Below are 15703 nucleotides of genomic sequence, written 5' to 3'. Positions count from 1 at the left end.
CTTAGGTGAGGGACATACAACTTTAAATAGTAGTATTTTATATTTATTTTAAATAAAAAAAGTCACACGCCAGCCACCCGCCCTCGTCTGATAAATAAAGTTCCCACAACACCGGCACAGAAGCTAAGCGATGTCCTGCTGTAGATGAAGCCACCGAAAAACAGGTTTTAACTACCTAAAAAAATCATTATCAGTTAAAGTGTTCTCTATATTTGAGTCGTGTCTCCTCTTTATCTTCAATAACAGCTGATGGAGGCAGCGGTAGAGCAGCAGCTCCACAGTTCAGTGGAGTAAAATGTTTGGTTTTCTCAGTGGAGTCTGGTGATTTTCATAAAACGGCTTCAAATCCCCGTCGGAAAGGGCTGTCAAGGTAAGGTAAAGCGGTCAAAATATTCTAAATATAGCGTACACTTAAACTGATGTTGATTTTTTCAAGGTGGCTTAAAACTAGTTAATGTAAATAAACAGTTATGACTGTGGTTTAGTCTATATCATAGACTGTATCAATTTATTTGAAACGAGCCCGAAAGGAGCATATCTCCATACATATTTCCATTAATAAATGATTTCTCCCCCGTCATTGTAATCTGGGACAAGTTCAGTGGTCCAATTAAATGACCAAAAGCTACGACCGTAGCTCGACTAAACTGTGCATGTTCTGACTGATAAATGCCGAGTTATGTGTGTTGGTGAATGAGGGTCTTTTTTTGTAATAAGGGCAAAACCTGAGTATTTTGTGCATATAAACATAGTCATTGTGTGTGATAACAAAAACACGACAACTGGCACAAAATGAAAAAGCTTTTACAACCCTGATAGAGGACAGACAGAGCAGGCAGCCAGGTGTTGTGTAACAAACTGGTACAACCAGTGTGGCGGCGTTTTTATTTTCCCAAACAAAGTGATAAAAATCAGTAAAAGGCAGCAGCGCATATTTATTCCCAAGAAAACAGAAAACAGTGTGAGGAAGGTATTTTCTGTCAGCAGTACTTGAATACTGGAGAGCAGCCTTTAGTCATATATTCACATGGGCGTCACATGATTAAAAAAAGGCTCTCCTGCTCTGCTGTTTGTAGTACAAACACACTAAAGGGGTCTGGTGCAGCAGCATGCGTCACGTGACTCCTCCACCTCATGTGATGAGTTATTCCTGCACCTGATGCCCGCCATCCGTACTCTGCTCTCACCTCAAGTACTGCACTAACGTATACATTTGAGATATTTGTGCTTTACATTTTTTTTTCCATGCTACTTTATACTTTTACTCCAATACATTTCAGAGGAAATAGAGTAGTTTTCACTTCACTAAATTCATCTGACAGCTTTAGCTACTTTTCAAATTAAGAATTTTGCATAAAAAAACATTAAGAGTTTAAAATATTATGTTTTCTTATAAATTAAAAAAGAGTTTATACAAGTGCAGCTGCAACAAGTAGTTGATTAATCTATTAGTCGATTCACAGAAAATGTATTTAGATTTATATTTGAGTTTTTTGACTTCTTTTTAAAATAATTTTAAATATTGCATTTTTTAATTTTTTAAATTTTTATTAAGAAGATTCGAGGCTTTTTCCCAATTTATTTATTTTTTAAAATAATTTTGACGTTTTTAAAATATACCCCCTGATGCCCCACCCCCCTTTTTCTTATATTTTGAGCTTTTTGGGGTGTTCTTTCCCTATTTTCTTTGGTAATAATTTTGATTTATTTAAATGTGTGTTTTGTTTTGTTTTTAAATTCTGCATTGGGTACTTGTACTTTTAATACTTTATGTACATTTTCCTGATTATTCTTACATGCCTTTACTTAACCATTTTCAGTGCAGGACCTACTGTAACAAGAGTATTTTTCACAATGTGATATCAGTACTTCTACGATACTAAAGGATCTAAATCCTTCCGCCTCTGTCTGTGATGTGCATCATTATGCATGCTATGTTTATGAAAACTTGAGCCCAGAACAGCCAACAAAAACAGTCATTCTCATGGAGACGGTGTTGATCCGACGCATCCAAAATGAAAACCTTTAGAAGTGGGCCAGCCTGAGCTCAGTCTATTCAGTGTACGAGCTTAGAGTAGCCATAAAATGTTTCCAAAATCAAACAAACACCAAGCAACAAATCCAATTTGGCCGCTGTTGAAGCGAAAACGATCCAATTTGCATTCTTTCTCATCAACCCCCCTCCAAATTTGGAAACGCTGAACTTAGTGAACTCGTGTTGTGTCTGTGTTTGTGTTGCAGATTCATATGAGTGCTTTTTCTCTCACTCTGCTCTCTCCACCACAAATACACACTCAAGTAACAAGTGCTGTCTTGCACTTAGTGTTTTACGTGACGTCTTCCTCGCTCGCACATCAGGCGTCCTCAGACAATCTCACAGACTGCTCGCTGCAGAGAGGAGCGGGACAGGACAGGACAGGACGCGCTCCACCTATCATAGCAGGAGGCCCACGGAGGGAACGTCAGTGCCAGTAAAGCTCACACCTTGAGAGATGATGAGCACAGAGGGGACAGCACAGTGGTGGTGCAGAGAGAGCAGCTCACAGGGGTCACTGAGCTGTCCGAAACAATCACACTGTAAACTGTGTGAGGCCGCGGCGATTTAGTGCCAGAACTCAACAACACTCCTGACATAAGTGGTGAGAAGAAATCTAACTGATGTGTTTTTACTCGCCTGATATCAGACAGAAATGTCAACTCATTATAATCTTCAGTCTGAAACTAGGCGGGTTTCCATTACAATTAAAATTACGCAAATTGAAATTAAGAATATAAAATGTGCCTTATGGAAACACTTCAACCCCCCCCAAACAAAAAAAATCCCCTTTATCACAAAACGATTTTTTACATGACATACTTTTCAGGCGATTAGAAAAATCCATATTTTTGCAAAACTGCAATCAGTTTTTTGGCTTTTATACGATACGATACGATACGATACGATACGATACGATACGATACGATACGATACGATACGATACGATACGGTACGGTACGGTACAGTACGGTACGGTACGGTACGGTACGGTACGGTACAGCTCCAAGTGCTGCACACATTTCTCTGCCCACACAGAAGATTCAATAAAGAAAATGACAGAAACAAATACAATCCACATGCAAACAGAAAAAGCATGTATCAAGGAAAACCAGAAAAACACTGAACACCTATTGCACAGAACCACATAAAACCCATACAAGTAAGAGAAAAGAGAAAAGATAAGAAAAAAGAAAAATGAAGCTATGTCTATGTGCTCCTCAGTAGGAACTGGCTCCCTCATGATGCAGCAGGAGCTACAAGAGCTGTTATTGCATCACGTAACTCTGAGAAAGTTGAGCAGATCATCCGGAAGTGTTGAAACTACAATTCCTCTGTGAAGTCGTGGACTATCAGCTTCCAGAAATCCCTCATATGTGGCAGCTCCCACATACAAGGGGCTTACCTTTCCATTATTGCTTGCATAAACTATATCATATCAATATCGTATTGTATAACACACCTACGTGGCCTTGGATTGAAAATAATGACGGCTAGTGCGGTGGCCTCAACAGAACCTGCTAATGTTTTGAACATCCATCACCATACTTCTGTGAATATTATCGCTAGAGAAGTCGCATAACATCAGTCAGTGGAAACGCAGTTATCTCGCAATAGTGTTTTATCGACATTTTGAAATTATCACTTAAGTTTTGCACAAATCTAACGAAAAGCTGCCTACTGTGTCCACTCTAACCAGTTCCATTTGAGAGGGGGATACAATTTTCCCTTAACAATCAAAAGAGACCAAAGTATCCTCATGAATCCAAGGGTATATAAAGGCTGTGATTATAACAACACTAAAAAACCATCACCACTTGCCAACAAAACCACTGTTTTCCTTTGTTACTGCGTGCCTGTTGTGCACTCCTGTCTTACACTGTGCAATTCATTTTTCCAGCAGTTTTTAGTCAAAAAAGTTAAAATACTTTCAATTGTTACAAACTCAAAGCGCATCAGCACAACAAAAACGGAAGAACAACTTCCCAGTTGAGAAAGTACAACCTTCCTGCATCACGTGAATGCAGCATAAGACTGTTACTTTGGAACAGGTGAAGGTGAAGGTGAGGTTAAACTAACGTCAAGGTGAAAATGCACTGAGGTCAGTACTGTTTGCTTACTGACAGAGATGAAAAAAGAAACACTGATTTCTTATCTCCATCATCTAATCAGATCACACTTTGTTGTTGTTGATCTGCTTCTCTGGGAGGATCCATAAAAGAGGATGTTGCTTCTCTTGAGGCCAGAATCCATAGAAACGTGACGGATTATCGGTCAGGTATAAGTCTTTGTCAGCTCACAGTTCAAATGGAAAATGTGCAGTCAGTGGAAAAGCTTTCTGCGGAGGTAAGACAAAAAGCCTGTGAGCCGGACGACGCCGTGAGGTAACTCGATGAGCTCAGGAGAAAACCGACACAGGAAATAAAACGGCAGCTGCGCAGGTGAAGAAAGCAGCGCTGTGACTTACAGTTACAGCTGATGAAGCAAAAATCATAATGTAAGAATATAATGACCGGACTGTTTTCATACTGTTACTAATGTTCATCAACTAAATGAGGCTTTACAATATTCAAAAGGTTAACAACCATCTTTACGCTTCAATTTTCAATTTCATGTTGTGACAATGCTGTATTTCAAGTGTGGTTAGGGTCAGGAAGAGACCACCTAAAATTCCCAGTTTTGGTCATAAAATACGCAGTTTTGGTCGTCACCTTGTTAGTCGTTTGTTGCTACAAAAACGTACAGAAATGTTTTTACATCTTGTTAAAAAATACTCAGTTATGTCACCACAAACACAGCTGGCCATATCTCCACATTTAGTTAAAAGCTGCCCATTTTTGTTGCCACAAACACGGCTGTAAAAGTCCTGGTGTCTCAACAAAATTAGCCAGTTTTATTCCAGTTCCAGTTTCCAGTTTTAGTCCAAACATTTCCACACGGTTTTGTTTCCACAAACATGGCTGGAAATATCCTGATGTCTCATAAAAAAAATCTTTAAAAATGTAAATATAGTATTTTGACGCCACAATGTGGCGTATTGTTAAAAATACCCAGTTTTGTTGCCAAACATAAATGGACATGTTGACATGTCTAATTAAATATACCTGGTTATTTTGCCACAAATACAGATGGAAATGTTCCGAAATGTCGTTAAAAATACCCAATTTTGTTGCAACATATGTGGCTGTAAATGTAACGGGTCTTGCTGTCACAATGTCTCAACGTCTTGTTAAAAATACTCGGTTTTTAACATTACCCGGTTTTGTCTGGACATTTCCACCTGGTTTTGCAACCACAAACGTGGTTAGAAATATCCTTATGTCTCGAAAAAAACAAACAAAAAATAATTTGTATTTTGACGTCACAAGGTGCTATTTCTTGTTAAAAATACCCAATTTTGTTGCAACAAATTTGGCTGGAAATGTCCTCACATCTTGTTTTTAAAAGATAACATGACTGATGTGTTTTGCCGCCACAGTGTCTCAACGTCTCATTAAAATCACCTGGTTTGGTCACAACAAAAACAGTCCACTATTCTAGAAAAGTGGTTTGCAGCTTGGCAGTTGTTTCGTCCAGGTGTGACACCAACCAGCATCCCTTCCTCCTCCTGACAGCTCAATGCAATCTGAACTAAAACACTTAATGCTGAAACAATAAAAATGGAATATAACCAAAGTTTGCAGAAACTCACGATGCCAGCATCTTATCCTGTGCTGCACAACACTCAAGCAAACCACGTTTTCAAGCATTTGCCGCCTTTGTCTGAAAAAAATATGGATTGAAAACCCCGAACACAAAGTGAAGCAGAGGGTAATGACACAAAGCGAGTAAAGCTGTCTGACCTGACCCACTTCAAATCCTTTGGAGTAAAATCTATTCAGTGTGAAGTAACAGGACGGGCTGTTCAGACACGACCGACCAGGAGGCGGCTGAGACAGCGTCAGATCTGCAGACGCACAGAGACACTGATTGACTTTATTGTGTCACCTCAGCTTTTGAAGCATGACTGAGCACCTTTTAGCTCCTTCAGACTGGGCACCGAATCCAAGTCATCCGGCCAAGGCCTTAAATTAACCCTGTGGCGCTCCTGCCAAGGGCTCCGAGTTTTAATTTAGAATTCACTGACTAAAAAAAAAGATGCTTAGGCTAGTTAAAAAAAAGTCTGGAGCAGCGATACTTAACTGGCTTTGCTTTTGCAAAATGACTAGAGGCTAGAGGCCAGGGGCCAGGGGCCAGGGGCCAGGGGCCAGAGGCAGCAGCCCAATACATGTTTCCCAGATTTCTGGACATTTCTAGGTTTTTTAGGACACATATATGATTTTAGGATGTTTCTCGGGTTTTAGCACATTTCCCGGATTTTGAGACATTTCCATTATTTTAGGACATTACTAGGATTTTGGAACATTTCCTGGATTTTAGGGTGTTTCTCAGATTTTAAGATATTTCTCAGATATCAGGACATTTTTTTGATTTTTTTCCTGGATTTTAGTACATTTTTTTTTAACTTTTTTGGACATTAGTATCTAACACTTTAGGATGTTTCAAGCATTTTACGACATTTCTAGGATTCAAGGACCTGTCTTGGATTTTAGGACACTTCTATAATTTTAGGCCTTTTCTAGAATTTTATGGACATTTCTAGGATTTTAGGCTTAGGGTCTTAGCTAGGATCTTTGTCAGGAGTGCAGGAGATCCTGTACTGGTGCTTTTTTTGGTAAACAAACTCAATTTTGATTCTGTTTAATGCACTCTGGCACCATATGTATGCTAGACGTAGAAAAACAATTCCCAGTGTGAATCATGTTATTTTTATTGTGAATTAGAGGATGGTTGTGGGGGCACCTGGCATCCTATTGAGTCTGGTTTACAGGCTTCTGCTTTGTGCAGAGCTGCAATAACAGCAAACAGAATATAATTAATGTATTCAAATGTCACGTCTCAAAAGGCCATCAGCAAGGACGGTCCAGACTTTGAGTTTTCAGATCCCAAACCGTCCTTTTTATTGCTGAGCACAATCATTTAACATAAATCATCTTCTTTGGATATTGCATGCTGCTCACAGGCTGTCTGTGTCCCAACCACAAATCTGTTCAGTACCCAAACCCCCCAAAATAATGTTTGCTAAATTTATCTGATCTAAAATTGCAGCAGCCAAGTCTTTGATTTTTGACAGATGCCTCTATTGTGGGCAGCCTCAAAGCACCCAGCAAATGTCAGTTTTCACTTCAGCTGTTTAAAAGGGACTCACAATACAAATAGATGTATTTATTATCTAGACGAGGATGTTCTTTCTGCATTTAGACACTTTATTTGACTTCTTGCAGCAAAGATAGAAAAGTCATTCTTGCCTGTGAGCAGCACGTTTTTTAAACTGACGCCTGAATCACTCACACGTGCTGTAATGAGACTTTACTGACAAGTGAAGGACGAAGAATGATGACTCTTGTCAGCCTGCACACAGAACGAGACAAACTTTTCTTTCCAGGAATTATTGGATGCATAGGCGACTATTGATTTTGATTGATTATGTTTCAGACCCCACCCTCTGCCTGTCCTCCCCCAGAGCGACAGCAGCACAGACACTGACCTCCGCGCCAGCCCTGACCTGCAGATGATGCAAAAACACAAACTTATCTCATATTTACAAGGTGCCGCCTTAATGACATTCATATTATCACAATGGTTTTATTGATTAATGCAAATTCGTGGTTTGGGAAAATTCTTTCCAGATTTTTTTTAACTTCCTGTTAATGACAATGAAGAGTACATTCCCAGATCTCGAACAAATCGCTGGGTAGCTCTGATCGGATTGACCGATCAATTATCAAAACTGCGATTCAAATTCCACAAACTGCTGCTGTGGAAAAAAAAAAAAAAAACGCAAGAAGAATTCTGCATATGCTGCATTCACAGACCAGCAAAGACCCCTGAATTTAGAGAGGGGACACAGAATGATACAAAGTGACACACACATTTCTTGAATTTTAGGATGTTTCAGAGATTTCAGGACATTTCTAGGATTTTAAGATGTTTCTTGGATTTTAGGATATTTGTGGATTTTTTTTTATGATTTTACAACATTTCCAGAATTTTTAGACATTTCTAGGGTTTTGGAACATTTCTAGGATTTAAGGACGTTTCTAAAACTTTAAGGTTTTTCTCTAATTTTAGGACATTTCTTAACATTTTTGGATGATTCTATGATTTTAGGACGTTTCTATTTGTGAAAAAATAAAACACATTAAGGATTGCTGCGTTCACAGAGCTGCAAAAACCTTTGAATTTAGGGGACACAGAAAAGTGAAGTGTCAGTCATGTGCCACTGATTCATAGGAACGAACGGTGCCCAGCCTCCAGAGCTCTATCCAGTTCTCTTTATACATTTACGACTACACCGGTTTTTGCTGCTGCTGTACTGTTTACAGTTGGCAAAAACAGCGTTTGGCACTGGAGCTATGCGTGTTTCAAGAAGCGGGCGTGCAAACTTTTTTTTTAACCCTAGTGTTAAAAAATTCTTCCCATATTTCTGTCATGTCGTGTTTCTTACATGCAAGCATTTCCCCACCTTGACTACACACACACCCATGCCCACACATGCATAACGCGTGTGTGTGAGAGTAATTGTGCAATAGATAGCCTCCCTCCATTCATGCTGTGGTCACATGACCACTTCTGTCAATAGTTAACTGCAGCAGCAGCTTGTTTCAGCCTCCGTCTATGACTTGTGCAAGACTGAAACAAGGTCACAACTTTTAAAATCTTAATAGTACTTTTACATAATCCAAACCTTCAGTCAGCATTGAAGAGTCGATCACTGCACAGCCAGAGCAACCTTTACTATTCTTTATTCTGGGTTCATCGTGAAAACAGTGGAAAAGTCATGGAAACTTAAGAAAAATTAAAAGAAAAAAAAATTTTTTTCTAAAAAAGAAAACCCCAAAAACTACAAAGAAAAGAACAAAAAAATATTATATTTTAAATTGCCAAAGAAATTAAAGAAAAAAAAAAAGTCAAAATGTTTTTCTTTTAAAATTGCCAACAATTTTAGGGGAAAAAATGCCAACATTTTTAAAAAATTGTTAGTAAAATATATACAAAATACAACCATTTAAACTACGCACTACCCCCTCCTCTCTCAAAAATAACGAACAGTCCCTAAATTATATATAAATATTCACTTCTAACCCTGATCTGAATTAATTATTTTTTAAGTAATACGTACTAGAAAAATAAGTACTGATGGTTGTTTTCAGTGAATGTTCAGTCTAAAAAATTTGCCTTAAAGTCGTGGAAAAGTCATGGAAATTTTTAACAGTGTGTTTCTCTTTCTGTTTTGTCTTTAACTTTGGTTTACATTTTATTATTATTATTATTATTATTATTATTACCGTTTTTTCACTTTGCCTTAGACTGTGCACAGCCAGTTGGGAGTTAGTTAGTTAGTGAGTGCTTTAAGGGAAGTGGTATTAACATTGAATAGGTACTTAGCAGTGTTGAAAATTGACATAAAAAAAGCAAAAATATATATAACCCATGTTTGTGAATTTATTGCAAACATCTCTGTATTATATGTTGTATGTGTTGTCTTTGTGTCAAATACATAAAAAGCTTTAAAAAAAAAAGAAAAGAAAAATGAGTATTGGTGGTTGTTTTCAGGGAATATATGTTCTTGAAAATTTGCCTCGAAGACATGGAAATTTATTGGTAGAAAAAAATGTATGAATGAACCCTGCTTATTGTTACATATGAAACCAAAGCTTAAAATCAGCTAACTAAATATTAGAGATATATATCAGGCTGTATACAATGACAGATTTAATCTTTCATACAGTCCTTAAAATGCTGTCTGTGTGAGTTGAGGGACAAAGCCAGTATTGTACTTGCTCTGCAATGTAAACTGCTGTCGTCGTGCCAAACCCGGCATGCTGCTAGAGGGGGATGCAAGTGTCCATCACTAAGTGATTGTTCTTGACTTCCTTTTGTGGTGTTTATGTCTTTTACTCTGGGAAATAAAGCTTTTACGGTCAGTATTGTGCAGCAGCAGCAGCAGCATTCACACTCATACCAGTAAAATGTGTTAAAATGTGATCGAGTTTTCGTTGTAAACAAACTGCGGAGAAAGCGGAGTGGCTGGCGTATTGTTTTGTTGTCTGTGAGACTACAGAGTTGGCAGTGGGGGAGCAGCGAGCGGAGGGGAGATGTGTGGTCACCATGGGCTCTGCGCAGGAATGGAGACGACAGGGACGCGTCCAAGTAGCAGCAACACAGCTTCTCATTAACTCTTGTGAAACCCGTTAAGACAGACGGAGGAAAATTCTCCCCACACAGCGTGTTATTTACGGTTATAAAAGGTTTGAAAGCGGCCTCTGTCCAGAGGACAGTGCGGTCTAAAAGTGTGCCATTGAGAGCTGTACATGTGTGCAAATTTATCTTACAGCCAAGCATTGCTGTGTTTAAATTCAGCAGTGAGATCGCCGAAAAAATAGAGAAAACTGAGAAAATTGATTTCTTTCAAAAACAAGGGAAGAGGACAATAAACAAGAAAAGAAGAAATGACCCCAAATGAGCAAAAAAATTATAAAAGCAATACCATGGAGCCGGGGCCCTCATTCCTATGAGAGCGGCTCAATGAAACGTGAAGCAAGAAAATGTATTTTTCAGGCTATAAAATACCAAGATCTATGGGCCCATGAGGCTTTCTTATTTTCTTTCATATTAATATAATTATAATATAATACCAATTTTAAATATATAATTAAGAGAATTGTATATATAGTTTTCTGTACATTTCTCTCTCATTTTTATTATTTCCGTGTCATCTTTAACTTTTTTTTTTTTTGTAGTTTGCAGGATATTTCTTGCCAAGTTGCTCATTACATTTATTCTGTGCTTTGAAAAAAATAAAATAAAATAAAAAAATATGGTCCAGATATTAAAGGGGTTAAGCTGTCCTATCTCCCATAAAGGCAAAAACCAAAAAAATATCTTTAAAAATAATTTCCATATGTTATCGGGCTGGACGGCTTGAATCTAGACAGTGAAATGAGTCGCGTCAGGGGTTTTGACGCTTACAAAAAATTATCCACTGATTTGCAGACATCTCTTTCCTGATGTAAGTCAATGGGGAAACGTTTTTCTGAGCCGGTGGGCATCACATGACAAACCCTGACGGTGTAATTCAGATTTTGGCCACTATGTAAAATGTGCATCAGAGCCTAGCGAATTTCCTGGGGGCTTGGAAAAAATCCCACTGACTTTTTAACGAGGAAACCAGGGAGACGCTGATTTCCAGGTTGGCCTAAAGAAAAATGTCCTCCCTAGACGTATTTTGTGGCGAACAAAGTTTCATACTAACTAATCTTCACAAATGGACGCCACTTTTAGGATTTTTTTAAAGCGTAAATGCAGGTGCCATTTGTAAAAAGCTACTGTTAGGCTGTAACTGAAGTTCACTGCAGTCACGTGACTTAATAAAACACATCAGCCGTCTTAAATGAGGTCTTCTGCGGCACGGTGCCGGGACAATGTGGAGAGAGGCTTAATTATTGGCTGACCAGATAAGCAAGGTGCAGCAGTGTCTTACGGCTTACGGTTAGGAAAGAGTCAGTGGCGCCGCTGACACCTGCGCTGCAGGAGGCTCCTGTCCGCCAACGATGTTCTGAGAATTCATTCATTTTTTAATTACAGCCAGAAATTCTCAAGTTCAATATTAAGCAGAAGAGAAATTCAGACGCAGTTCAAACATAATCACCGCTGGCACTAATTACTTTCATCGTCACAATGAGAGCAGGTCTTAAATAATAATCAGAGCTGTCTTTTATTATCATCCTGGGTGTGTTTTAAGCTCTCGGCTAACTGAGCACTGACCTAAAAAAAGGACATAAGTGTATCTGATAGTCTTTGCCCCGTGTATTTTGTTTTTCTTGTATTTCTTTGTGTTCACAGAAAGTTTATTTTTCTGCTCATTTTATGTACTTCTTTTTTGTTGTATTTTTCTAAATTATGTTAGTTTAGGCTTCCACACCCCCTCTTTTTTCAAATATCACTTTTTTCCATTTTTGTTATAATTTGTTTTTCTCCTGAAGTTGAGAGGAGATCCGTCTCGACACAGTTCTCGTTCTCACTGTCTCTGTTGTACGCAGTTTTACTGTGTGCATGAATGTAATAATATAAAATAAATTTCAAATAAAAAATAAAAATAGACTAAAATAAAAAGAAAAAACATTATTAATAAATAAATCAAAATATAAATATTTTTGCATTGTTTGTGCTTCACTTGTGCTGCTGCTGTGAGATCCCCAAACTCACTTTTTTCTTTTCTTTTTTTTTTTACAATGATATTAAAGATCTTAACGTTTAATTATATACAGTATAGTACCAATGGATCACTTTGAGGTTGTTGTAAATTGTTTTTAAATATATTTATACATATTCATTGTTATGTAAGGTGGAAAGCCAATGAGTCATTTTCGTCAGGACAGGCCGCTCCGGAAAGACCCACGGGCATCAGCTGCTTCGGGGATTGTGGTCTGTAACTTTGCTCTACCTGAACAGACGTTAGTGTACCTGTGGCAGTGGATGGAGGACGGCAGGGTGACCCACCAGTTATCGTCCCATATAATGGCCAGTTGTTGCAGGCGTCTCCTGCACTAAAGTGTAATTTGGTGAGACATACTGAATCCCTACCAGCTCTGTAAGTGCTGGTCTGCTGCTGCTGACCTCTGACCTCAGTGGAGAAGGTCAACCAAATGACAGTGAATTTTAATAACAGAGATTATTCGCTTTGGGGGTGTGGTGGGATGAACGCAGAGTGACTTACATCACTTGGTGGGTGGTACTGAATGCCAGCAAATACTTTCTCAGTGTGGAGTATTAATCTACAGTCTAGAAATATTCATCAGCTCAAATCATAACTGAATTTCCAGAGATACTTTATAGAAACCCGTCATCTTTTTTTTTTTAATCACACCTATGTAGAACTGGTTCAAATTATTCCATACCAGAATTTTTGACCATGGAAATGTAAATACTTTGAATGTATTTGATCATTTGAGAAATGGAGTGAGCAAACATACTCTGCCTTTAAAATGTCGCATTTAACTTAATTTTATGCAATCTACTTTTTTCTCCTTTTTAATAATTACTCAGTGGATTTTATTTGTCAGCTTGTGTTATGCATTCCATGTATTCTACTTTTTTTAATCACTTTTTTGTTTCGTTTTCTGGGTCTTATTTTTCAATTAATTTTATGCATTCAATGCATTTTTTTTTACTTTATTATTATTATTGTTATTAATCATTATTCATCACATTTTATTTTTTAATTTCATGCATTTTATGTATTCATTTTTTTACTGTATTATTATTATTATTATCAGCATTATTATTATTCAGAAGGTTTTTTTTCCATCTGATGTTTTTCATTCTATCTATTTTATTTTCATATTTTTTTAAATATAATTTTTTACTATTTTTACCAAATACATTTTTATTTTCCACCTTATTTTCCATTAATTATAGCATTATATTGCTGTTTTTATGGTCATTGTATGTATATTTTCATGAGAATCAGTGTGCTATACAAAGTCATTATTATTAGTAGCAGTAGTCGTAGTAGTTGTAGAATATTTTTTTTCCCTTTTTATGTTATTACTTAGTGGATTTTATTTTTCAGCTTGCTATTATTATTATTAGTAGTATAATTTTTAATACACTATATATATATATATTATTGTATTATTGTTATTATCTATTTCAATGTGAATCACTATATGCTATTTATTAAAGTTAATATTAATAATAATTTAGCCATCTGTTGTACTGTACATTATTATTTTGGCTGAATTATCTTGTTATTAATCTGAGTATTGTTTAGTCTTATATGGATATTGTTTGTTTTTTCACTGAAGTATTTATACACATTATGTGAAGCACAGGAGTAGTATAATTACTTGTAGTTGTCACAGCAGCTAATGTGGCTCTGAATAAAGTAAATAAAGTAAATAAAGTGAATAAAGCCAAACGTGGACAGACAGACAGTCGGTGTGACCGTCGGTTGGTTTTTGGTTGAAGGTTTCCAGCTGAAGTTGTAAAGCTAATGTTAGCTAACAGTTAACGTTAGTTAGCTAGTTAGTTGTTGCTCTCCCGGAGCTAACAGCGGCTCCTCTGTGTGTGTCACAGCTTTATATTATTAAAAATACAACATTAAATCACTCACCTCTATTTTGTCCACATTTCTGGCACAGCCGACGACCCTCATGCCCTGCTGGACCAGTGCCCGGGCTACAGCCGCTCCGATCCCCACCGAGGCTCCGGTCACCAGGGCCACTCTGCCTTTCCACCGCTCCATCTCCACCGGACCGCGACCGCCTGTCTTCACCGGCGACTGGAAGCGAAACACGGTGCTGCTCCTCCGTCTCTTTACTCTGTCACTGTTATATGTAGTTAAAAAAACGCGGTTTGTTCAGGGATGCGGCAGCCTCCAGTCTCAGTCCGAGCGGCAGCATCCAAACAGCGGCGGGCAGAGAGCCTGAGCCCGGATCCACGCGCTGCTCCGGTCAGATCTGAGGAGCTGCCGTTAGTAAATGTTTGGTTCTCGTCTCCGCCCACTCTGATTTTCAGCCCCGCGGCCTGGAGCCGTTTCCCCGGTGTCCGGTCACCTACCGCCGCCTACCGGAATAAAAAACACGCAACCAGAGGTGGAGCAAGTACTCCGGTCTCAAGTTACAAGTATAAGTACTGCATTCAGAATTTTACAAAAGTGCAAAAGTATGAGCATCAAATTATACTTGAAGTATAAAAATAAATGTACCTTTAAATGATAGAGCCGCCAATTTCAAAATAATGGCTATTATATTATTAATGTGTACAGCATTATTAATTTCTGATGTGGTTTGTTTATTTATTCATTCATTCAGTTGTTTGTTTGTTTTTATTTGCAGACTGCATTAAATGAAAAATAACTGCATCAAAAAATGCAATAATTTCCATTTAAAATAAAAAAAAAATAACAACAAAGGTAAAATATTTGTGACTTGTATAATGGTAGTAACAGATTGTTTTTTTAAAGGTGAAATAATGAGTGATGTTACGGTTATTGACAACATGAGAATTTAAATTAGACCAAAAATACAGATGTGCAGATATACTTGTTTGTTTGTTTATTTATTTGTTTGTTTTATTTGCAGATTGCATAAAATGAAAAATAAGGTCTGTATCAAAAATTAAAGAATTCCCATTTTAAAAAAATTAACAAAGTTCAAATATTTATTACTTGTATCATGGTAGTAATAGGTTGTATTTTTAAGGGTGAATGAGTGATGTTACAGTTATTGAGAACATGAGAATTTAAATTAGACCAAAAATACAGATATGCAGATGTTTCAGTTTTTGTTGTTTTATTTAACAAAAATGTACAAAATATGCCAAATAAACATGAACACAAACATACACGAGAGAACAAAAAACCTGCATTATACACAGACCATAATAAATAATAGTAAATAATCATAATATCAATAAATTAATCAATGAAGAAAATCTTAAAATATAAAAAAATGAATAAACAAACAAATAAATGGACAGAAACAAAAGCAAATAAACAAAATAATTCATATTCATAACAAAAAATCAGAGTTTTAGACTATTACAAAAACCTATTTGGTTTAT

The 15703-nt window shown here is 37.2% G+C and overlaps 1 protein-coding gene across 1 annotated transcript in view; it reads right to left on the bottom strand.

Annotated features, from left to right (window-relative positions):
* Nucleotides 1-14626, bottom strand: part of dhrs11a (dehydrogenase/reductase 11a) — a 32339-nt gene extending 17713 nt beyond the window's left edge. Inside the window, exon 1 of the mRNA XM_042499867.2 lies at nucleotides 14253-14626. Within this exon, the coding sequence (XP_042355801.1) occupies nucleotides 14253-14384 (132 nt within the window). The 5' untranslated portion in view covers nucleotides 14385-14626. The remainder of the gene's footprint in view (nucleotides 1-14252) is intronic.
* Between the last annotated feature and the right edge of the window lie 1077 nt (nucleotides 14627-15703).

This window comes from Plectropomus leopardus, chromosome 15 (genome assembly GCF_026936395.1).
Source record: "Plectropomus leopardus strain MGB_pleo_1.0 chromosome 15, ASM2693639v1, whole genome shotgun sequence".
Taxonomy (NCBI): Eukaryota; Metazoa; Chordata; class Actinopteri; order Perciformes; family Serranidae; genus Plectropomus; species Plectropomus leopardus.
This window is presented reverse-complemented; position numbering and strand designations above follow the sequence as displayed.